This window comes from Ascaphus truei, chromosome 9 (genome assembly GCF_040206685.1).
Source record: "Ascaphus truei isolate aAscTru1 chromosome 9, aAscTru1.hap1, whole genome shotgun sequence".
Taxonomy (NCBI): domain Eukaryota; kingdom Metazoa; phylum Chordata; class Amphibia; order Anura; family Ascaphidae; genus Ascaphus; species Ascaphus truei.
This window is the reverse complement of record NC_134491.1, coordinates 27113464-27137000: the sequence shown is the minus strand read 5'-3', so window position 1 is coordinate 27137000 and position 23537 is coordinate 27113464. Positions and strand designations below refer to the sequence as shown.

General features: G+C 45.2%; 2 protein-coding genes across 13 annotated transcripts; one reads left to right on the top strand and one right to left on the bottom strand.

The window, feature by feature from the left end:
• The first annotated feature begins 1320 nt into the window (after nucleotides 1–1320).
• Nucleotides 1321–13354, top strand: SMIM29 (small integral membrane protein 29). 9 transcript variants are annotated; one of them, XM_075614047.1, is made up of 6 exons: nucleotides 1564–1682; nucleotides 2082–2273; nucleotides 4475–4534; nucleotides 10505–10530; nucleotides 10858–10957; nucleotides 11131–13354. In XM_075614047.1, exons 2-6 carry the CDS (start codon nucleotides 2163–2165, stop codon nucleotides 11200–11202), a joined length of 369 nt encoding a protein of 122 aa, XP_075470162.1. In that variant the 5' UTR covers nucleotides 1564–1682; nucleotides 2082–2162; the 3' UTR covers nucleotides 11203–13354. The 9 variants fall into 9 exon arrangements, with proteins under 9 accessions (XP_075470165.1, XP_075470162.1, XP_075470167.1 ...); XM_075614048.1 differs by having other exon boundaries at nucleotides 1642–1678; XM_075614049.1 differs by having other exon boundaries at nucleotides 1646–1682; nucleotides 2116–2273.
• On the bottom strand, nucleotides 12670–17903 carry HMGA1 (high mobility group AT-hook 1). 4 transcript variants are annotated; one of them, XM_075614042.1, is made up of 5 exons: nucleotides 17781–17903; nucleotides 17562–17615; nucleotides 14720–14981; nucleotides 13761–13814; nucleotides 12670–13516 (listed from the first exon to the last, which is right to left on the bottom strand). In XM_075614042.1, exons 3-5 carry the CDS (start codon nucleotides 14969–14971, stop codon nucleotides 13466–13468), a joined length of 357 nt encoding a protein of 118 aa, XP_075470157.1. In that variant the 5' UTR covers nucleotides 14972–14981; nucleotides 17562–17615; nucleotides 17781–17903; the 3' UTR covers nucleotides 12670–13465. The 4 variants fall into 4 exon arrangements, with proteins under 4 accessions (XP_075470157.1, XP_075470159.1, XP_075470156.1 ...); XM_075614044.1 differs by lacking the exons at nucleotides 17562–17615; nucleotides 17781–17903 and adding an exon at nucleotides 16249–16350; XM_075614041.1 differs by lacking the exons at nucleotides 17562–17615; nucleotides 17781–17903 and adding an exon at nucleotides 15739–15941.
• Between the last annotated feature and the right edge of the window lie 5634 nt (nucleotides 17904–23537).

Below are 23537 nucleotides of genomic sequence, written 5' to 3'. Positions count from 1 at the left end.
ATATATATATATATATATACACACACACAAAGGAAGACAAAGTGCACCAGTGGTGAGTATCCAAATAGGTATATTAAAACACACAACGAGTATCAGGAACTTACATTTAAAATAATAAAAATGCGCTCAGCTGAAGAACCAGAAAGGAATGCCTTCGTAGATGGAATGCAGGTAGGACTTGGTACATCGGCTCCCCGGACCACAACTAAAAGCAACGAGGGCACAAGCCGCGTCAAAGCGGTGTAATGCACGAACGGGATGATGTGACATGCTAAGGCAACAATACCTCAACACGATTTGTACGTATGTGATTTATCAAGGGGGTCACCTTTGAGCAAGCGTAGCGCACATTCGACACGCTGCAAGGTGTTTTTGTCTACAAGACCCATTACCCGTTTCCTGGAGTAGAGGGAGAGTCTGCGCGATAGGGATTCTTCTCTTTTAATACAACATGGCTGGATCTGTTGCCAGGCTCACGGGAGCGCTTCCCTGCGTGTTCATGTTAGGTGTTGTCCATGCTGCCGAAGACGGCTCGGAGGCGTCCCATTTGGCGCGATCACATTGCCTTAAGGCATTGATCGCGCCCATAGACCGCACAGGCAGGAGGGGGCGCATGTTGCACGAAGAATCGGTTGAAACTGATTTCTCGGCGCGACGGGCAGGTCAGGAGCGCCCTTTGATGGCGCGTCTACCATGTCCTGAAAACGCACCCGCTTCATGCGGTTGACGTCACGCACGCGCCTCCGCGCAGACAAAGGCTGTATGGATGCAACTTTAGGGTTGATTGCCTAGCAACCAGCACAAGGTGAGGGCCAGCTGTTTGAAAAGAGCCCCCACTTTTTTCTTCAGTGTCTGGGGTAAGGGTTTTTAAGGTTTGTTTTACTAACGGCTGGTTATCTTCAAAAAGTTTCCTTGGAGAACCGAAACGTCAACCAATAAAGATTTATTTGCTTTAGTTACAATTCCTGGAGTGCCGGTTTTAAACTTATCTATTATCTCCTTTTATGCAGTTTGCATCCAGGCAGGTACTATTTTTCAGTGTGGTGCTGCTTTCAAAGAGATATATATATATATATTTTTTCATACATACTGCACACACAGCACTATACATATACCTACACAATTTCAACTACACACATAAACATAACCTATACCCAAATCTCATGTATATGTCTAGAACTCTCCCACCACACTAGCAGACAAACACTCATCTATATATTTAAACATGTACACAGATATTTACAGCCAGACACGTGTGTGTGTGTGTATATATATATATGTATATATATATACACATATATATATACACACACACACACAACACGTATATGTAAAAATACACATGCCTAGGCACTAAACGGTTACATAAACTACATATGCACACTTGACGTGTATATATATTGACAGCTGTGTACACGTACACACACACACACTGACCCATATAGATTAATATGTATACATACACAAATACACGTGTATGTACGTACGTACGTACATATATATTTATATATATATCTTCATGAAATCTATGTTGTATAATGGTCTCTATTTCCATAGTAACCTCCTCTCCCTCACTTCCGCATACATCAGGCCACGCCTTTTCCACCTCCCCATTGGCTGCTTCCATCTTGCTCTCTGACTATCATTTCCGGGTTCCGAGCGGACCGAGAAGAGAACTGCAGGTGATTGTCACGTCTGCTGCTCCTCTCTCTATTCTATCTGCATTAGATTGTCAGCTCTGCTGCTCCTCTCTGTATTCTGTCTGCATTAGATTGTCAGCTCTGTTGCTCCTCTCTATTCTGTCTGCATTAGATTGTCAGCTCTGCTGCTTTTCTCTCTGTATTGTCTGCATTCGATTGTCAACTGTGCTGCTATTCTCTGCATTATTCTGTCCTCTATGTATTGTGTCTATTAGATTTTCAGCTCTGCTGCTTCTCTCTGTATTGTGTCTGTATTAGATTGTCATATCTGCTGCTCGTCTCTGTATTATTGTCAGATCTGCTGCTCCTCTCTGTATTAGATTGTGTCTGCATCAGATTGTCAGCTCGGCTGATTCGCTCTCTGCATTGTGTCTGCATTAGATTGTCAGCTCGGCTGATTCGCTCTCTGAATTAGATTGACGCCTCTGGCACTGCACCTCCCATGCCCCCCTCACTGCAGCCATGAGTAACTCCACGGACTCGGGATCAACTAATTTGCCCGCTGACTCCATGGGAGGCCTCGTGCTAGTGCCGTTTTTCCTGATTACTGTCCTCGGTGTGGTGGTGGCTGTGGTGAGTGGAAATACTCTGCTATTCCTGTGTCTCCCTCTCCTCCCCCAGGTCTGTCACTGCACATCCATCCTGCCTGTCACCCTCTACTATTCCTTTACTGATATCCTTATCGGTTGTTACTATTGAAATAGAGACAACTATACAACATACATTTCAAATGTTTCAATCATATAAAAAAAAAACAATTATTAAACTCTGGTGGTTTATCAACCTTCCACAATACCAACATCTGCTTGTGGCCCATTAGGAGGCATGACCTAACTAAAATCCAGTTTATTTCCCTGAAACGCGTTGGGCAAATCCCATATTCTAGCAACACAAATCCCACAGTGTACCTTACTGATACCAACCCCAGCTTCAGCAAAACCTGGAAAGTCTGTAACCAAAGGTTAGGTCCGCATTTTACATTCAACCATCATATGTTTGATCTTTCTCTGCATCACAATGGGGGCACTTATGTGAGACTCTAGGGTTCATTATATGGAGCTTATACAGTGTTTAAAAATAACGATGCAAAATAGAAAAATAAGTCTGCTGCTATTTACTTGACCCTGACCCTTCTACTTATCCAATCAATAATAGTTTTACACTCTTCCTGTGTATCCACACCACTGGTTTTGGAATTCCATTGTAAATATTGTATTGTCTAGAGCAGGGGCGGCCAACTCCAGTCCTCAAGGGCCACCAACAGAGCAAGTTTTAAGGATATCCCTGCTTCAGCACAGGTGGCTCAGTCAGTTGCTCAGTTGTTGGCAGCCACCTGTGCTGAAGCAGGGATATCCTTAACACCTGATCTGTTGGTGGCCCCTGAGGACTGGAGTTGGCCGCCCCTGGTCTAGAGTAACCTGTCACCCAGGTTTACCTCTTGTTAAATCGGATCATACGTTCTCTGGGGAGGCAATTCTCATAAAGCAAAATTCATTACAATAGAGCTGCGTGTCGGCAACATTTCAAAAGTATTGATGACCCGGAATAGAACATTTTTGCTTCACCGCATCAAAACTCAAAAAGCCAGAGGCCCCATACAAATGGAAAATATGCAAGACCCCGCACGCTTCTCTTAAAGGCCCCCAATTTCATGGTGCAAAATCATAATTTAAATCGATGGGTGAAATCCCATAGAAGGTAATGAAAGCGCTTGTTAAGTTCGCCACCTCCTCCGATACATTGCATGTAACCTGTGGTATCGTACACACTGGAATTATGTTTCTTGCCTTTCTAACTACATTGTCCTGTATTCACAGGGATTTGTTTTATTTTTTTTTTAATGTTGTGCTTCCTTCAATCATTCATTTAATAATAAAAAATAAAAAGGGGGGGGGGGGATAGTGCAAGACAGCCAAAAGCTTCAAAATATAGAAGTAGAAAAAGCCAAAATCATCACATTCTATGCATTCGAATATGGCGATGAAGAGGTTAATACCACCAAAAGAAAAACAACTCGGTTAATGTAGCACTCGGTTACCAAAATGGTGTGAATTAATAGAAGTTAAAAAAAGAAATTAAAAAAACTCTTTTTCAATTTAATTAAAATTACAATAAATGTGTTGTCTCTTACAGCTGCTTATTTGTTATGTTTCACTTTGAGTCTTTTTCAATATATGTGTTGTTTCTATTTCACTATATGTGTTGTTTCTAAGGACTTTATTTGAGCCTAGAGGTACATATGACTACTAATTTCTTAGGCCAACTTAATAGGTTGATACTCCCCTAGAGGAGGAGTTACACACATCAACTGACCTTTGAGACAAGTCAGTTGTGCTATTTCAGAAAAGAACCAATATACAACCTGTTTTTTTATCACAAGAAAGGGTGGTGCCAAGTTGTGACATCTGAGCACCTGTTTAACTACCTAAAAATCAGTGCTGTGGATTATCCCATCTACACAATAACTGTATATCAGCTGAAATAACTACCTCCTAATAGGCGCTCAATTGTCCTTTATTAAATTATTATAGTTTGGATGTTTATGCACACCTTATTTTAATGAAATTGAAATAAAGAGTTTTTTTTAAACTTCTATTAATTCACACCATTTTGGTAATTGAGTGCTACATTAACTGAGTTCTTTTTCTTTTGGTGGTATTATTAGTATATTTCTCAGCCCAACACCTTACCTCTAACTGTTCTTGTATTCAATGTATCAGCTGAGCAGGGGTTTCCTTTTTCTTCCCTTCCCCACCCCATTTCTTTCCCATCAGGTAAATCCTGATGAAGAGGTTAAACCTCTTAAGGTGGTGACTGGAACCTCAGCATTGCAGGTATGGGATGGGGGTCAGAGATCCCTCATCAGTTTAGAGTAAAAAAAAAAACTTCTACCAAACGACGTTTAAGGTTTGTCTCAGTATATAAACACACTCTTAATTTCCCTTCTCTAGTACCTAGACACACGTGAGTTACATCAATAGATTTAGGTGGTCATGACGGACGTAACAAAACCGTCTTGTTCCTAAATTTCAGCGACAAATGGATATCTGTCCCCAATTACCAGCTAGACCTCACGTGTCTGATCTCATAGCATTCGTCTCCCTGCCACGATTGCAGATATTGAAAATTTATACTTCAGCATCGCTCTCCAGTCCATGATTCCATATCTTTTGGATGGTATGATATAGTCACGCCCCCTGACACTCCGCAGAACCCTTCCAGGAATTCTTTGAACGTACCTTTAAACACTGTCCTGTTAATGTTAGTGTCGGGGAACCATAATTTACTCCCATCTCTGGCAAAACATATGTTCTTATCTCTAGATTATATCAGTCCTAAAACTAGGCCTGGTCGAGGGTTTATAAGGCCATAAAACATTTCTTTATCTATTTTTAAAATCAAACTGTAGCCACATTTACCCCTGAAGGACCAGATTGATTAAAATACCTAATATCTCATGATATTATCATGACAGACCCGCTTTAGGTTGTAGCTCTAGTCCCCATACAGGGGAAGTCTTCACTTGGTGACCTTTTTTTCAGAGACCTGAGATCCATTGAAAAGTAACAAGAATGAGAAATGTGGAAAGATTCTGTAAAAGCTTTTGAGCAGCTCTAAATTCCACACACTTATACACCTACAGTTAGGTCCGGAAATAATTGGACACTGACACAATTTTCATCATTTTGGCTCTGTACACCAGCCACCACAATGAATTTGAAATGAAACAACCGAGATGCAATAGAAGTGCAGACTTTCAGCTTTAATTCAAGGGGTTGAACAAAAATATCGTACGAAACGTTTAGGAATTGCAACCATTTTCATACACAGTCCCCTTATTTCAGGGGCTCAAATGTAATTGGACAAATTAACACAATCATAAATAAAATGTTAATTTTTAATACTTTGTCCAGAATCCTTTGCAGGCAATGGCTGCTTGAAGTCTGGAATGCATGGACATCACCAAATGCTGGGTTTCCTCCTTTGTGATGCTTTGCCAGGCCTTTACTGCAGTTGTCTTCAGTTGTTGTTTGTTCGTGGGTCTTTCTGCCTTAAGTTTTGTCTTCAGCAAGTGAAATGCATGCTCGATCGGGTTGAGATCAGGTGATTGACAAAGTGCTTCGGCATGAAACGCGTAGATGGTGCGTTCATGTAGCTCCTGCTTTTGTTGGAACTCTGCAATAAATAGCTGATTAACATATTTTGGAGTTAATTCTTGGGGTTATTCTTGGATGTCACTGGCTGTGCTCTGACTGCTGCTACACCATTCTGGATCGTCTTCATCTACAGATGGCACACCCTGGATGCTTTGATAACAGCAGTGTTCCTGCAAAGGATACAGGTATTGGGCCATAGGGCCATGTAATTGTTTCCTGATTATATATATATATATATATATATATATATATATATATATATATATATATATATATATATATATATATATATAATCACTGCTGCTTTGATTGAGTGGGTTATTCATAAGTGCCATTATCTGTGGTCATCAAGTGGATGCCACTAGGCACTGCGCCCCATTACTACTATTTTTCATTATTTTGAAGGATGGATACTATACAAGCATTCTGACGCTTATTGGACTTATTATATGTGGTCAGATGTGATTTCTGGAGCACCACATTATCCTCTATTGAACTGATTGACTCGGCCATTGCAGAATATTCCACTTCTTTGCCTTAAAAACTCCTGGGTTGCTTTCACAGTATGTTTTGGGTCATTGTCTATCTGTAAAGTGAAGCGCCATCCAATCAACTTCGCTGAATCTGAGCAGACAATATATCCCTATACACTTCAGAATTCATCCGTCTGCTTCTGTCTTCTGTCGCATCATCAATACACACTAGTGACCCAGTGCCATTGTAAGCCATGCATGCCCATGCCATCACACTGTCTCCACCGTGTTTTACAGATGATGTGGTATGCTTCGGATCATGAGCCGTTCCAAGCCTTCTCCATACATTTTCTTCCCATCATTCTGGTACAGGTTTATCTTAGTTTCATCTGTCCAAAGAATGCTGTTCCAGAACTGGGCTGGCTTTTTAAGATATTGTTTGGCAAAGTCTAATCTGGCCTTGCTATTCTTGAGGCTTATGGATGGTTTGCACCTTGTGGTGAACCCTCTATTTGCTCTCGGGAAGTCTTCTCTTTATGGTAAACTTGGATAATGATATGCCTACCTCCTGGAGAGTGTTCTTCACTTGGCTGGATGTTGTGAAGGGGTTTTTCTTTACCATGGAAAGGATCCTACGATCATCCACCACTGTTGTCTTCCGTGGACGTCCAGGCCTTTTTGTGTTGCAGAGCTCACCAGTGTGTTCCTTTTTTCTCAGAATGTACCAAACTGTTGATTTGGCCACTCCTAATGTTCCTGCTATCTCTCTGATGGATTTTCTTTTTTTTTGCAGCCTAAGGATGCCCTGTTTCACTTGCATTGAGAGCTCCTTTGACCGCATGTTGTGGGTTCACAGCAACAGCTTCCAAATGCGAATGCCACACCTGGAATCAACTCCAGATCTTTTACTTGCTTAATTGATTATGAAATAACAAAGGAATAGCCCACACCTGTCCATGAAACAGCTTTTGAGTCAATTGTCCAATTACTTTTGGTCCCTTGAAAAAGAGGGGGCTACATATTAAAGAGATGTAATTCCTAAACTCTTCCTCCAATTTGGATGTGATTACCCTCAAATTAAAGCTGATAGACTGCACTTTAAGCCCATATTCATTATTTAACTGTAACTTGAATTTATTTTGGTACACAGCCGAAATAACAAAACTTGTAGCAGTGTCCAATTATTTCCGGACCTAACTGTATGTCACTCACTGCAGCTCAATACAAAAAGGTTGTATCTTCTCCGAAGCCTCAACAAAAGTCATAGTAGCAGGGGCTTACTTAAAGGTCACGGACCATTCCCAGTGGATATGAGAAGGTCCATAACGTTAAGGTCTAAGTGGCTTTGAACTCGTGGATTCTGAAGCAGACACAGAGATTCGTCCTCGGGTGACTACTCTTGCTACCAGTGGTATACCTGAAAATCAGATCAGTTCACATTGTTTCAACTGCTTTTTCAAAATCGACAATGCTCTTATAAGCTACAGCACATCTATCCACATTGTGTATGTGGAACATAGTGTTCTTTCCACTGATCACCAGATGAAGGATTAAACAGCTATCGCTGCTTGCATCTCTGTACAAAACCCCACACTACTCATGAACTCTCAGGCAAAGAGAATCATCCTCTGCTGGATTCAGCATGAAACATACGCAGAGGAGAGCAGTTGCATCAACAAGAAGGGAGATATTCCTAGGTGCGGACCCTTTTGAAAATTGAACCTTGCCATCAACAATGAAGATTGGCGGTCATCTAATCCACTCATCATTCCAGGTTGGCTCGACACCGCTACTCTGCTTGTCTGCAGATATCAGAAGCAAAAGATGACCGATCTGCCAACCATTGGACTTGGCACAGAGCCCCCCTTTCCCAAGGATGGTCCCCTCACATCGGACAAGAGAAAGGTAAACAACAAACTGTGGTCTGTGCTGTTCAAATGCATGAGTATTCGGGCTATACATTTTGAAGTCCTAGAGTCTATGAACACTTTAAGCTTTAAAAACGCCCTCCAAAGATTGTTTACTATTAGAGGACCTTGAAAACAATTGTGTCCTGACTGCGGTCCCAACTTATTTCAAGCTTGTTGGGAGCTAAAGATCAACTCTAATTAAATGGATGGCACCAGGGTTGAGAAGTACCTATGTGACCAAGGTTGCACATGGGAGTTCAACCCTTCACATATGGGTAGAGCCTGGGAACATATGTTTGGGGTCGATTGCTGCATCCTGGTCTCGCTAGACTGTCCCATGAAGTCCTGACCACTCTCTTGGCTGAGGTTTCAGATATTGTTAATGCAAGATCTCTGATTCCTACCGACTCAGTCACCAATTTTCCTTATTCCAGCTACGCTTCTCACTCAGGTTGGCGTGCCCACCACAGCGCCACCTGGAGCGTTTGATGTGTAAGGCCTCTACAACCCCCATTGGAGACAGGTGCAAAGTTTCACCAACATGTTCTGGGACTGCTGAAGGAGTTAGTATCCCGCAGCACTTCAGTCACCACAAATGGCACTCAGACAGACCAGACGTTTAAGTAAGGGACCTGGTCTTCTTCAGCCAAGCAAAACAAGAGGAACAATTGGTCAGTAGGACTCCTCATCAAAACCATTCCCAGTGGACATGAGAAGGTTCTTAACGTTAAGGTCGAAGTGGCTAGACAAAGGTAGTGAAGACCTTCATCAGACCCGTCACTGAGGCGGTCCGCATGTTTTACGAAAATAAGGAAGAATTAACTATACAGATCTAGCAAGACTTACTGCCTATATGACTGAAAATTTGCAAGGGCTGAACTTGGCCAGGCCAGGTCTCGATCGCGGCCAGGAAAGCAGTAAGCACACTGGGAGGATTAACTAGGGAGTGTTCCTGCTTCTGAATGGTACCACTGCAGCATTAATCCTTCAGAGCCAGCCAGCAGTCTGTAAGAGCTGCGCAGAGTAGTCCCAGAGAGAAGCAGTCTCTCTGTGTGTCTCTGCGCAGGTCCTATAGCAATCCCAAGGTGTTTTTTTTCTCCCCCTATACTGTATTGAAGCAGGCAGTCTCCAGAGGTAAACCCCATTCATTTCAACTCCGGGGACCCCCTGCTTCCAGCAATATAGACCTCAGTAGAAGGTGCTGGTAGCCACTCCGGCTGGGGTTTAAAGTTCCCGTGCCATGTGGGCCCAGCCGGAGCGGCTACCAGCCCCTCTCACAGAGGTCTTTTTCTCCGGAAGCAGGGGGCCACAGAGCTGAAATGAATGGGGTTCACCTCCGAAGACCCCCTGCTTCAATACAGTATAGAAAAATTGATTTTAATGGACAGGCCGGAGTCTGTAAGAGCTGCTCTGGGGAGACAGTTTTTCTCTCTGAGACTCCTCTGCTATTACAGACTGTCTGGCTTGGGACAATTTACACTGCTTTTTACCCTGCCGGTCTGCAAAATGTACTGCCTTCGTGAGCCGTAGACCAACTTCACAGAGGCCGCAGAGTTCAGCCTGTTGGTCCGCGGTCACGGAGGCAGCAAGTCTTACGACGTCTGTATATTCAAAGTTAACACGTGTATGCTCTGTATTATGTAAGCAGTCTGCCCTCCGTTGCTCAGTTTTTCTCCCTGTCCCCTCTTTGTTTACAAGGGGTAACTCAGGCTCCAGGCAGTCCCCACAGTGGAATTTAATGTGGGTCAGCTCCAGGGAGCAAGGCGAGGATTGCTCCTTTTTCATAAAGGATCTGGAGTTCAGGGCATCACCCAGTCTACTTGTATGAAGCTGGATGACGGTTTAGCTATCTGTATAGTTGCAGTGTCACAGGCACCAAGGGCAAAATATACATAGAGGTTTGCTTAAATTAACATAAGGTAAAAAGAGAGACCTCTATGATAACAGAGTTTTCGTTCTGAATGGCACCACCACTTTATTCTGCCAATCTGGCAACTCTTAACACTAAAATCAGAATATGAAAATCCCCCTTCTATCAATGGCCCATTAATTTTAAGCATCTTCAACCTTGTTTTTTTTTTTTTTTTTTACCCTTTACCCGTTAATCCTCCATCTCACAAACAATGTATGTATGATCTTTATGTATATATGATTGTGTACACACACACACACACACACACACACACACACACACACACACACACACACACACACACACACACACACACACACGTTTGTGTTAAAGCTTGTGTTTTCCTTTGCAGATCATGTATATAAAGAAGAGGAAAAGGTATGTATATAAGGTCCTATTAATTAAGTGTGGGGTATCCTACTTCACTTAAGTGTCCATAGAAAGTCATGCTCCCAATCCCATAATGAACTTACACTCAAATCCTCTTCAGTCCCCCTATAGCCTATGTCCCTATAGAAGTCCCTTTAACTTTATCAGGGTTTTATTAGTTTTCTAGATATAGTATATTATCTTTGCCCTCTGTTGGATCCCAAGTTATTAAGGTTCTGTGTGTGGGACACTATTTGCCCTTTGTCGGGCACATCTGTGTTTGGGGGCATTAGTGGGGTTTTGATATGGGACCTTCTTTTGCCCCCCCCCCTGTAGGGTGGATCGGCTCAGACATCACCTCCTGCCCCTATACAGCTATGACCCTGCAGAGGAGATTCATGAGGCGGAACAGGAACTTCTGGGACAGGAGACCAAGGTCTGGGGAATCTCTAATTACCCCCTCTGCTCACTTACTACCCCATTGCTTTGTTTAACTACTCTATCGCCTTCTCTTATAACCCCTCTTACAACTCTCCTCTAATTGACCCTTTCTCTCTCCCTGCCCCCCAAATGCCCCTCTTTTCTCTTTTTAACTGCCCCCTCTCCCAGCAGGTTGTACACAGCTGGGGCAGTGGGTATCACCAGTATAAGAGAGCATCGTTACGGGACGTGACAGCCTGATGCCCTCCTTACCCTGGGTGCCCCTGAGAAGAGGGGGTCTCCCCAACATACTCTACCCCCAAGCTAAAGGGGCTCCTCCAGATCCTTCACTGCGGGGACAGAGCTACCAGACCTGCAGAACGTCACTCCGATAACCTATCCCCTGCCAGAGACTTGCAGATTATTGCTCCCTTTAGTCATTTTAATAGTAAATTGAATATTTATACATAATATATATATTTAATGTGTACGTATGTACACAAATCTACAGATATACTGTATGTTCACTCACAAAAACAGGACCTTGTATTTTGTCACCTTGCAGAAAAATCACTACATTTTCATGAATATTTGAGCAATTATAGGTCTGTCACAATAGATTATATTGAAGTATGATTTGATAATTTATTACAATTTTCTTTGGAATTGGTCACGGTATGATGACCTCAAGTGCACGGTTACAAAATGGTGTTTAGCGAAGAAAATAAGCACGTTCTAAAGTGCAGGAGACAGAGCAGGAATTGTGGTCCAGAACTCTTACCTAAACTGTTTCCTGAAAAGGGATGGTTGCTAGGACTGCAAAAACTCATTCAGGAGTGGGAGCAACTGGTTAAACGTGTTACTGATTACACAAATCGGACCGTGGCGTTCTCGTCTTCAGATAAGCAAAAGGACATTTTGAACATACTTTGAACTCAAACTTTATAGTAGTCTTTGTTTCGGATTAAGATTACAAGTTTACCACATTTACGAGCTATGAAGGGAAAACTCCCATTTCTTGTTTAATGAACATGGACCATCAATTTAGTGAACAATTTGATTGTCTACATTTTGGTTCTTATATAGTGTAAATCGACTGTATACAACAGACCTACAATTGCACACATTTTCAGGGGGATTGAGCGAGAATAATTTAAGATAGGGAAGGAGTCCCCTTTTTTGAGAGCGCACACCTGCCATTTAAGCAGTGAAGGGGTTAGTCGCAATACCATGTACAGTAGGATGAGGATGCTGTTTCCCCCCCCTTCCCTCATTAATCAGCTGCCTAATCAATAATCTTTTGTAATTAAGGAAAATCTAATTAAGTTATTTTATAAAGTCATATGCCTGACAGGACTCAGTGTGTTACTGTGTGTGTGTGGGGGGGGGGAGGCTCAGATTCCTTTTATCACTCTCCAGGGGGGCGAAGAGGCTCCCTGTCACTCTCGCCCTGCAGAAAGGAAGGACCGGCTCCCCCCGTGTCACGCTGGGAGATGGAGCAGGAGCAGCTCGCCCGTGTCACCCTGCAGACGGGAGACTAGAGGAACAGACTTCGAGTTTTCATTTCCCTGTGCAGGGGAGGGATATATAATCTCCTTATACAGTACACCAATAATGACCGCGCTGCTCCGGATAATGATGCCGAGTATCTGTACATGGATAAGGAATACGTATACACGATTAACGTGCTGTATAAAAATGCCAAATACTTATACACGGAAACACAAATTACACTACAAATTTAAATTTTATTGTCATATTTGAGTTCAACAGAACCCATGAAAGAAACTTATTAACCCATTCAGTGCCAGACATACCTGGAATGCTCGTTGGCACTAGGAGTTAATGAACAGGATTCAGGAATAAAACACTTAACAAAAACAAACAAATAAAAAAAATCTTCTAAACAAACTAATTCAAGACTTCCTATATTAATTTGCCTTAAAGTGAAACCACCATTCCCTGCAGTGTATTGTATATGCCCGTCTCACAGGCAACAACCATTGATTCCACATCTCTGTTCTAGGGATATGACAGCAGCCATATTTAGGAGGTCCCACAGGAAAATGGTTCTGTGGATGTTTCTTTGAGGTTGGAAACTGCTGGGAGGATAGCGATGTGGTATTAATGCAGGAGGGGTCAACCCCAGTGCCAAGGGCCACCCACAGGTCAGGTTAAGGATAGCCCTGCTGCAGCACAGGTGTCAGTCTTTGACAGCCACCTGTGCTGAAGCAGGGATGGCCTGAAAACTAACTGTTGGTGGCCCTTGAGGACTGGGTGTTGCCCACCCCTGTATTAGAATGAAAATAGGGGAAGTGAAGGAAATTAATGATTTCGAGGTTCCTCATTTTTAAACATTCAAAGTGTATTTAACCCCTGCAATTCCAGGAGGGCTGGGAGGGGGGGGGGGGGGGGAGAGAAAAGAAATGGAGTTGGTGCAAATGAAGAGATGCAGATATACAGAAAAGTGCCCAGGTAGGGGAGTGATGTCACGAGGGTGGGGGCTAATGTCCCAGGCAGGATGTCACTGGTCTTCTGACGATTCTGCCGTCCCTTCCTCTTCCTCATTCCTCTCCTAGCAGGATAAGAAATTATTGCACATTACATTTTAGCTATATTTTAAGATGCCATTTCTATGGTGTACACACACACTTGGAATTTCATATATGTCACACACACACACACACACACACACACACACACACACACACACACACACACACACAATATGTATATCATTAGATATAGATATCTACACAGCTCTGGCATACATGTTGGAACTAGAAAGCCCGTTAAATGGGACCATGTCCCTTACTCACCTGTTTCTTGGGGGGCCGTCCCCTGCCCCTCCCTGCTGGTGCCCCTCCTGGTTTCTGGAGACAAAGGACAATCCGTGTCTGACAATGACCAACAATACCAATATCCTCATTCCAATAAGTGAATCCCGTGTGACAAAACAAAACGCGCACGGAGCACACAGCAAACAGGAGCACGAACGGCTTAAATGTGCATTTTAATGGATTAACAAAACAGAAGACAGGTTAACGTGTCGGTGCAGCAGCAGCACCTTCAGAATCTCCCCCAGTGACGGCTTAAAGATTATTTACATACACATACGATATATGGAAGAGGAGGAACGGCAGTTTCCCGATGCCCAGTGACATCACACGCAGCCTGTCCCCTCCCGCTGTCATTTAGCGGCTGCATGAGCCATGTCAAGGTTAACAGTATATGTGAGGACAGTACAAGGGCCTTAAAGGAGATCTAAAACAAGTGTGAGCAGGACGGGGCGGGCTGCTCCGAGGCGTGACATCACTCGCGAGGTCAGGAAACTGCCGCGGCTCCGCCTGCTGCCCCATCTATACGCCGTGCAAATAGAACCAGGGTCTTTTTCATTATGGTGGTGGAGCGACTGCTATAACGTATATATAAACGTTATTAATCATTTGGCCTTCACTGAGGGATGTTCTGAAGTGGCTGCTGCCCCAACCACAGCATTTCTGTTTTGCCAAGCTACATATCCATTAAAATGGACATTTAAGCAGGTCACGCTCTGTGCTCATGTCTGTTTTGAGTTTCTTGATGGTGGTCTAGCACCAACCTCCTTTTTTTTTTTAATACATTTTTTCCAAGCTTGCTAATAGTGCGCAGAACGCTTTTTCCCCACATCCCTGTATGTGGCACCCTGACCCTATCAGATGAATAGGGGAGTAGTGGGCACTGCAGGGGGGTGGGGGGTGGGGCTTAGCCTTGCCCCTAATTGGTCACACACACTCACCCCACTATTGGTGGCACCCTTCTTGCTGCTGCCCTTAGGACGCCCCCGTGCACGCTTCATGGTGGGGGAACCGCTTGGCTCCGGCGTGGAGAGGGGCGGATTACATGCATCGTCCGTAGCAGCTGTCGCGGTGGGCGCGCGCTGTATCCCCACCTTCTGCTTTTTCCGGGGGCGGCCCCGGCCACGCTTTTCCGTCTCTTTCTCATCCCCTGATGCCCCCTTGGAGGTAGATTTCCCCTTGGGGTCGCTCATGTCTGCGCCCCTGCAGGAGAGAGCAGTGGCAATAAGGCACCAAGGAGTTGGGTTACTGCAATAAGAGGTTACTGGGGGAATAGAAACAGAATTTGACAGCAGATAGGAACCATTTAAGACAGCCCATTAAGAGAGCCCATTTTACCATCTGCTGTAAAACCTCAGACCCCATTTGATCCTTTGCTTTCTTCCCTATTTAGGAAAGATTTAGGTGTAACCAAAGTAGGTTTGAATTCCCTTACTGCAGAGGTTCTCAACTCCAGTTCGCCCCCCCAAACAGGCCAGGTTTTCTGAATATACCTGCTTCAGCACAGGTTGCTCAATCAATGGTTCAGTCTTCTGATTGAGACATGTGCTGAAGCAGGGACTGATTGAGTCACTTGTGCTGAAGCAGGGATATCCTTAAAACCTGACCTGTTTGGGGCAGGGGGAGGGAGAAACTTAAGCACTGCAGTTGAGCACTCCTGCTATAGATCAGGGGTGCACAAACTGGGGGGCATACAATGATTACAGAGGTCCCACGCTCTCCCCCAAGGCATTTAAATGAAAGGCCAGGGGACCGTGCAAGGCCTTCAACATCTCCCGGCAAAAAAGGAGAGAGAGAATCCTTAAAATAGTGCACTCAACCTAACCTAATATGATATAACAAGTAGACGCAGTTGTAAACCAAGTCAAATACTGGAAAGAGATGAAAACATTCATGTAGGAGCCTTCATTAAGCGGAGCAGGGACCACCCCTCTCCTCGTGTACTCTTAACCTCTCCTACCTGGTCTTTGGCGACACGTCGCCATGGTAACTGCTGGAGAGCAGGTAGGGGGGGCGCGCGCAGGGAGAAAACACTGCGTACCCCCTGCTAAAGATCATGCATCATATTAACAGCCCTTTTTTTTGCCGAATTTCCAATTTATTTACATCCTCCCAGAGATACGGTCTCCAGAATTGACTACAGGCTCAGAGTGAGGCCTCACCAATGATCCATAAAGTGGCAACACTACCCCTTTCTTATTGCTGCTAATATCTCTCCTTATACAACCTAGCATCACTTCTGGCTTTACCCATTGCTCTCCTACTTTAAAAAGTCAGCTGAAATAATGACTTCCAGGTAAGTTGCTCAAAATATGTCTTTGAATGTATGTGACCAAGTGCATTATTTTGCACTTTTTGGCATTAAAGTGTAGTTGCCACACTTGTTCATTCCTCTAAACTACTTAAATCATTAATAATTTTGTATACCCACCCCCCAAGGTGTCAGCCCTGTTGCAGATCTTTGTTTTACCTGCAAAAAGGGATACTTCCCCTCCAAACGATATGTAACGTCACCAATAAAGATATTAGAGCACCGCTCCCAGTACAGATCCCTGAAGTACTCCACTGGTACTTCACTCATCGGGTGACTGCAACAAGAGGCTACAGGGGCAATAAGGCACTCAGGAACAGTGTTACTGCAATACGATTTTACAGGGGCAATAAGGCACTGTTCTCCATCCTGCATGAATCCCCCCAAAGTAGAGAGTTTTGCAAATTGTCCCCCTGCAATGCATGCTCCATAAAATTCTTCCTGTGTATTAGAAACTACCTCTAATGCATAGGCTGACAAAGACCTAAAAACCGCAGTATGACTACTGATCATACAAAAATAAAGCGCAAGTAATAAATGAACCAATATTGATAATGAAAAGAATTTATATTGTCGATAATCATACCGTAGTTTAGGTCCTCGTCTGCATTTCATACAATTTTTGCAATAAATGTATACATATTTTACTGACTCCCGGTGCACGGTTTGCATTTTTTTGTTGTTTTTCGGTGAGATCTAAGGACCTAAGGAGATCTCACATAGGAGCCTTTGAGAGTTTCTCCAGGTGAACAGCTGCAAGGGGCTCCGATTTTACTACATACATCACAAGCGCGGATTCCTTGTCTTTTACTGCTAATGCATACATGAATTCTTCCTCCCTGTGTATAGCTTTGCAAAAATCACCCTTCCAGTCCATGCACTGTATACTTCTCCCCTTACACAACCATATACATGCTTTGCAAATTCACCCCCTTGCATGCATCCAGTAGCTTTGCAAGGTCGTCCCCTCACAATGCATGCACTGCAAATTATCCCTGATTGCATGGCAAATTCATCCCCATCCCTCCAATGCAAACTTTTCTATCCTAATGCATGCAATATACATTCACCCCCTTGTATGCAAATTCATTCACATCTCAACCGTATACCCTGCAAACGCTTCCATCTAAATGCATGCATTATAAATTCTCCCTTTGCATGCATAGATATGCAATTTCTTCCCCTCACAATGCATGTCCTGCACATTCTCCCTAATTACATTGCAAATTCAACCTCTTGCATTCAAATTAATTCCCATCCATGCATGCATGCATACATATCCTGCAAACTCTTCCATCCGAATGCATGCATTATAAATCCACCCCCTTGCATGCAAATTCATTCCCCGCCACTGCATTACTCACATCCCTCGTGCTTTTTTTAAATTCACCCCTTCACAGCATAGCTTTACAAATTCACCCCCTACTCCAAGTATATTCCTTTCGGCCCACCCAGATGCACCTTGCACTCACCTAAATTCAGCTTAGCTCCTGCACTGCAGCCCCCTACGCCCCGGAGGTTGGGATCTGTGGGGTGGAAAAGAGAAGGGCTGCAAATTATTATAGGGGCAATCGCCTATATACCACACAATGACTATGCAGAAAGGTGCAATAACACGGGTAGGGGAGGATAACATCAGGACGGGGACAATTATTTGCCACCAGCAGAGGGTTGGTTTGGCAAATTCTTACCCCTTGTGTGCTGGTCAAAAAAGGCCAATTGCCCCCCTCCTGTTCCTATATATATTTATATATATACCATCACACCAGATTTAAGAGCTTGGGAGGGGGTTTGTCCTGGTGACGTCATGGATGGGGTTGGCTTTGCAAACCAAGGGCGGATGCCTCGATATTACCTTTCCCAATGCTAGAGACCTGCAATGTCGCTCCATTAACCCCTCTCCTTCCAGAGACCTGCAGAGCAATGCTCCATTAACCCCTCTCCTTCCAGAGACCTGCAGAGCAATGCTCCATTAACCCCTCTCCTTCCAGAGGTCTGCAGAGCAATGCTCCATTAACCCCTCTCCTTCCAGAGACCTGCAGAGCAATGCTCCATTAACCCCTCTCCTTCCAGAGACCTGCAGAGCAATGCTCCATTAACCCCTCTCCTTCCAGAGGTCTGCAGAGCAATGCTCCATTAACCCCTCTCCTTCCAGAGGTCTGCAGAGCAATGCTCCATTAACCCCTCTCCTTCCAGAGACCTGCAGAGCAATGCTCCATTAACCCCTCTCCTTCCAGAGACCTGCAGAGCAATGCTCCATTAACCCCTCTCCTTCCAGAGACCTGCAGAGCAATGCTCCATTAACCCCTCTCCTTCCAGAGGTCTGCAGAGCAATGCTCCATTAACCCCTCTCCTTCCAGAGACCTGCAGAGCAATGCTCAATTAACCCCTCTCCTTCCAGAGACCTGCAGAGCAATGCTCAATTAACCCCTCTCCTTCCAGAGACCTGCAGAGCAATGCTCAATTAACCCCTCTCCTTCCAGAGCCTGCAGAGCAATGCTCTATTAACCCCTCTCCTTCCAGAGCCTGCAGAGCAATTTTCCCTTAACCACTCTCCTTCCAGAACATCACTCCTGTAACCCGTCTTCCTACCAGATACCTGCTGAGTTTGTTGCTCCGTTAAATATTAATATTAAGAACTCATACATTTGCATGGCCATATTTGAAAGAAAAACTAAAATCTCAAGAGATGATCCTCTGTGTGAAATGTGGCCCGGTTTTCCCCCGGGACTATAACAAAAGAACTATTCATCCCACGGGCAGTACAAAGGACTCGGGGGCATCCCTTTTGGTTGGAGGAAAGGAGATTTCACCAGCAACAAAGGAAAGGGTTATTTACAGTAAGGGCAGTTAAAATGTGGAATTCATTACCCATGGAAACTGTGATGGCAGATACAATAGATTTGTTAAAAAAAAAAAGTTGGACATCTTTTTACAATGAAAGGTATACAGGGATATACCAAATAAGTATACATGGGAAGGATGTTGATCCATGGAGTAATCCGATTGCCAATTCTTGGAGTCAGGAAGGAATTTATTTCCCCCCTTATCATTGGATGATATGTCACTGGGGTTTTTTGTTTGCCTTCCTTTGGATCAATACACTGCAAGTACGGATATAGGATAAAGTATGTAGTCTAAATTTAGCATAGGTTGAACTTATGGACGCATGTCTTTTTAAAACCTCATCTACTATGTCAGCGGTGCGCAAACTGCGGAGCTAGGGCGCGAGACTGACTGCGGGGGGCGCAGCGTTTACAGAGGCCCAACGCGCTTCCCGAAGGCACTTAAATTAGGTGCCGGGGAGCGGCGAAGGCCTCTGTAAACCTTAGTTACCTTGTCTCCGGCGGCTTCTTAGACGCGTCGCCATGGCAACGCGGCGAGGTCATGTGACGTCACGTTGCTATGGCAACGTGACGTCATGACGCCGGAGCCGAGGTAAGCGAACGTGGGGAAGGGGGGGGGAGGGTGGAGAGAGGGGAACCGCCGGCAGGGGGGCGCAGGGAAAAAAGTTTGCGCCCCCTGTATTATGTAACTATATGGTTACGCTATCTAAAGGATAAGTAAATGGGATTTCTTTAGGTACTGGGACTATAGGGCAAGAAAATAGAATTTCTATAGGGACTGAGACTACAGGGGAAGTAATGAGAAATCTTATATGGACCAGGACTATTGGGGGAGTAAAGGTGAGTTATATAGGGACTAGGGTTATAGTGAGAGTAAAAGGAATTTCTATATGCCATGGGGCTGAAGGGGAAGTAAAGGGGATGTCTATAGGAACTGTGGCTATAGAGGGAGCAACAATGATTTCAATAGGGACTGGGGTTATAAGGGACATTACGGGGATTTCAACAAGGACTGGAGCTATATAGGCAATAAAGGGGGTTTCTATAGGGATTGTGGCTATAGAGAAAGTAAAGGGGAATTCTACAGGAACTGGCTTTAGGGGATGTAAAAGGGACTTTTATAAAGACTTAGGTCGCGATTATACTGCTGGCGTGCGCGCGACATCACGTGTCACTGCAGGCTGGAGGCGGCAGGGAGGTGTGGCCCTCATTGGCTGAACCGCTCACGTGACGCGGTCGTAGCGCGGCAAGAACAATTTCAAATGTCTTTTCAAAAATTGCGCGCTTGGATGTGTTTGTTCTGTTCGCGCGCACTATGTGCACGCTCATTGGACAACATTCATTTGTTTCGGCGGTGCGCGGCGTCGCTTGCATGCGCACCGCCACCATAATCCCAGCTTTAGGTTGCAGGGGAAGTAATAGGAATATCAACAGGGACTGGCTATAGGGGTAGTAATGGGAATTTATATAGGCACTGAGGGGAGTAAATGTAATGTATACAGGAATTGGGGCTTTAGGGGAAGCAAAGATGATTTCTATAGGGACTAGGCTATAGGGGTTTACCACACGGGACTTCTAAAGGGACTTAGGATGAGCAGGTTCCTCATTACCTTCTGTATCTGTTTGTGCTTGTTTGTCCTTTATGTAGGGACTGGGATTACCGTTAAAGTAACAGGAATCTCTATAGGAACTATATGGCGAGTAAAGCAGATGTCAAAAGGGTCTGGGGCGGTGGGAGGAGTAAATATGATTTAAATAGGGGCAGTAAAGGGGATTTCAATACGGATTGGGGCTATATAAGTTGTAAAGGAGGTTTCTATATGGACTAGGGCTATAGGGGAAGCAAAGGGAATTTCTACATGCATCTGGGCTATAGGAGGAGAAGAGGGGAATCCTATAGGGACTGGGGCTTTAGTGGGAGTAACAGGAATTTCTATAGGGAAAGGGACTGTAGGGGGAGTAAAATTATTTTTATAGGGGAAGTAAATGGGATTTCAATAGGGGCTGTGACTATAGGTAGTAAAGGGGGTTTATACAGAGATTGTGGATAAAGGGGATACCTACTTTGCCCGGGACTTTATGGGATGTAAAGAGGATTTAGACTGTGCGGGGCCCTCATTACTTCCTGTATCTGTTTGCGCTTCTTTGTCCTTCTTTGTATGGAACTCTGTTTATGACATTTACATAACTCTGTACTTCGCTGCGGAATATGTTTGCACTTTACAAATAAACGATAATAGGGGAAGTAAAGGGGATTTCTATGGGGGCAGGGATTATAGGGGAAGCCATTGGGATTTCTATAGGGATTGAGGCTTTAGAGGAAGTAATGGGGATTTCTACAGGGAGTTGGGCTATACGAAAAGTAAAGGGTATTGTTGTAGGGGCTAGGACTATAGGGGGTAAAAGTATTTATATAGTGACTGGGGCCATAGGAGAAGTAAAGGGGCTAACTCAGCAACTCGCTAAGAATGAAACAGCCTTTAAATCCCTGAATCCAATGAGAAGACTCAAAAACATTTCCCCTATTAGAAATCCCCTAAATAGTTCCTTTAGGGTAGGTTCCTAAAGGAAATCTCCTTTAATCTATCCTCAATCCTCAATCTGTGGATTCTCTATCATATATTCTCTTTATTCTGCGTCTCCATTTATAGGACTGGGCTTCCATCATATATTTCATCTTTGAGGAGATATTCTTATTATGGAGTGTTCTTATAATAGGTAAGAAATTACTCTAATATTAAAAAATTCCACTAGATGGAGATATTGGTGTGTGCGCGTGGCCTCCCTAAATCGTATTTCCCCCTACCTCCTTCTCTCTCGCATCCCCCTCTCCCTCCTTTCACACTCGCATCCCCCTCTGCCTCCTTACACTCTCGCATCCCCTTCTCTCTCCTTTCTCCCTGGTATCCCCTCTTTCCTTTCTCTCTCATATCCCCCTCTCTCTCCTTTCTCCCTGGTATCCCCTATTTCCTTTCTCTCTCATATCCCCCTCTCTCTCTTTTCTCCCTGGTATCCCCTCTTTCCTTTCTCTCTCATATCCCCCTCTCTCTCCTTTCTCCCTGGTATCCCCTCTTTCCTTTCTCTCTCATATCCCACTCTCCCTCCTTACATTCTCGCATCCCCCTCTCCCTCCTTACACTCTCGCATCCCCCTCTCTCCTTTCTCTCTCGTATCCCCTCTCTCTTTTTCTCTTGTATCCCCTTCTTTCTCCTTTCACTCTCGTATCCCCCTCTCCTTTTCACTCTCACATCCCCCTCTCCCTCATTTCTCTCTCGCATCCCCCCTCCCCCTTTCTCTTCTGTAGCCTAATTTTCCTCTTTTCTCTCACTCCCCACTGTCCCGCCTTTCTTTCTCCTTTACTATTAACTCCCCCCTTTCCTCCTGACCTCTCCCTCTCTCCCACATCCCCCATTTCCATCATTCTCACCTCCCTCTCCCTCCTTTTTCTCTCACCCCCCTCGCTATAGGTTTTTTCCTCCCCCTCCCTCCCTCTCCACCCCCTCCGTCTCTCCATCTCCACCCCCTTCCACCCTCTCCCTGTCTCCTCCCTTCCTCTGTCCCCTGCCTCTCATCCCCCCTCTATCTCTTCCCCCCTCCTCACTGCCCCTACCTCTCTCTCCCGCCTCCCTCTATCTCCCCCTCCTTTTCTCCACCTCCTTCCTCTCTCCCCTCCTCTGTCTCTCTCCCCTCCGTCTCTCTCCTACCGCCCCCTCTCTCCACCTCTCCCCCTCCCTCTCTCCCCGTCCGTCTCTCCGCTTCCTTCTCTCCTCCTCCCTGTCTCCCCCTCCCTCTCTCCCTTTCCCCCATCCTTCTCTAACCCTCATTTCTCTCTCCCCTCCTCCCTCTCTCTCCCCCCTCGTCTCTCCCGTACCTCCCTCCTCTTCCACTCCCTCTCTCCACTATCCCTGTCTCTCCCCTCCCCCTCTCCCCACTCACTTCTCCCCCACCCTCTCGTGTCCCTCTCTCTCCCCCCTCTCCCTTCCCTCCCCCTCTCTCTCCCCCCTCTTTCCCCTCCCCCTCTCCCCGTTCCTCTCTCTCCCCAATTCCTCTCTTCCCCCCAACCCTCCCCCTCTATCTCCCAAACCTCCTCTCCCCACCTCCCTCTATCCCCCTCCCTCTCTCTCCCCCCATCCCAGTCACTCCCCCTCACTCACTCCGTTCACCCCACCCACTCCTCTTTTTCCTGTCTCCCTGTCCCTCTCTCACCTCCTTGCCCTGTCCCTCTCTCTCCCCCTTTCTCCCCCCCTCTCCCCCACCCCCTCTATCTCCCACCTCCCACTCTGTCTCCCTCTCTTTCCCCCTCCCCCACTCTCTGCCCCCTCTTCCCCTTCTCCCCACCCCCCTCTCCCCATCCCCCTCCCCCTCTCCCTCCTTTATCCCCCACTCCCTCTCCTTCCCCCACTCCCTCTCTTTCCCTCCTCCCTCTTCCCCCTCAATGCCCTCCCTCTCTCCCCTATCCCTCCCCCACTCTCCCCCTCCACATTTCCCCCCTCCCTATTCTCCCTGTACCCCTTCCCTCTCTCTTCCCCCTTCCCTCCCTCTTCCTCCTTCTCTTCCCTCTCCTTAATTTCTCCCCTCCCTCTCCTCCTTACCATCCTCCTG

Excerpts from the sequence above, each read along its gene's own strand:
- SMIM29 (XM_075614045.1), top strand. The coding sequence starts at position 7,973 with ATGAAACATACGCAGAGGAGAGCAGTTGCATCAACAAGAAGGGAGATA. Across the intron at positions 8,028-8,104 it reads AAGAAGGGAGATATTCCTAG|GTTGGCTCGACACCGCTACT; the intron begins GTGCGGACCCTT and ends TCATCATTCCAG. Across the intron at positions 8,236-10,504 it reads TCACATCGGACAAGAGAAAG|ATCATGTATATAAAGAAGAG; the intron begins GTAAACAACAAA and ends TTTCCTTTGCAG.
- HMGA1 (XM_075614041.1), bottom strand. The coding sequence starts at position 15,836 with ATGATCTTTAGCAGGGGGTACGCAGTGTTTTCTCCCTGCGCGCGCCCC. Across the intron at positions 13,815-14,719 it reads AGGGTGCCACCAATAGTGGG|AAACCAGGAGGGGCACCAGC; the intron begins GTGAGTGTGTGT and ends CTTTGTCTCCAG. Across the intron at positions 13,517-13,760 it reads GACGGCCCCCCAAGAAACAG|GAGAGGAATGAGGAAGAGGA; the intron begins GTGAGTAAGGGA and ends TTATCCTGCTAG.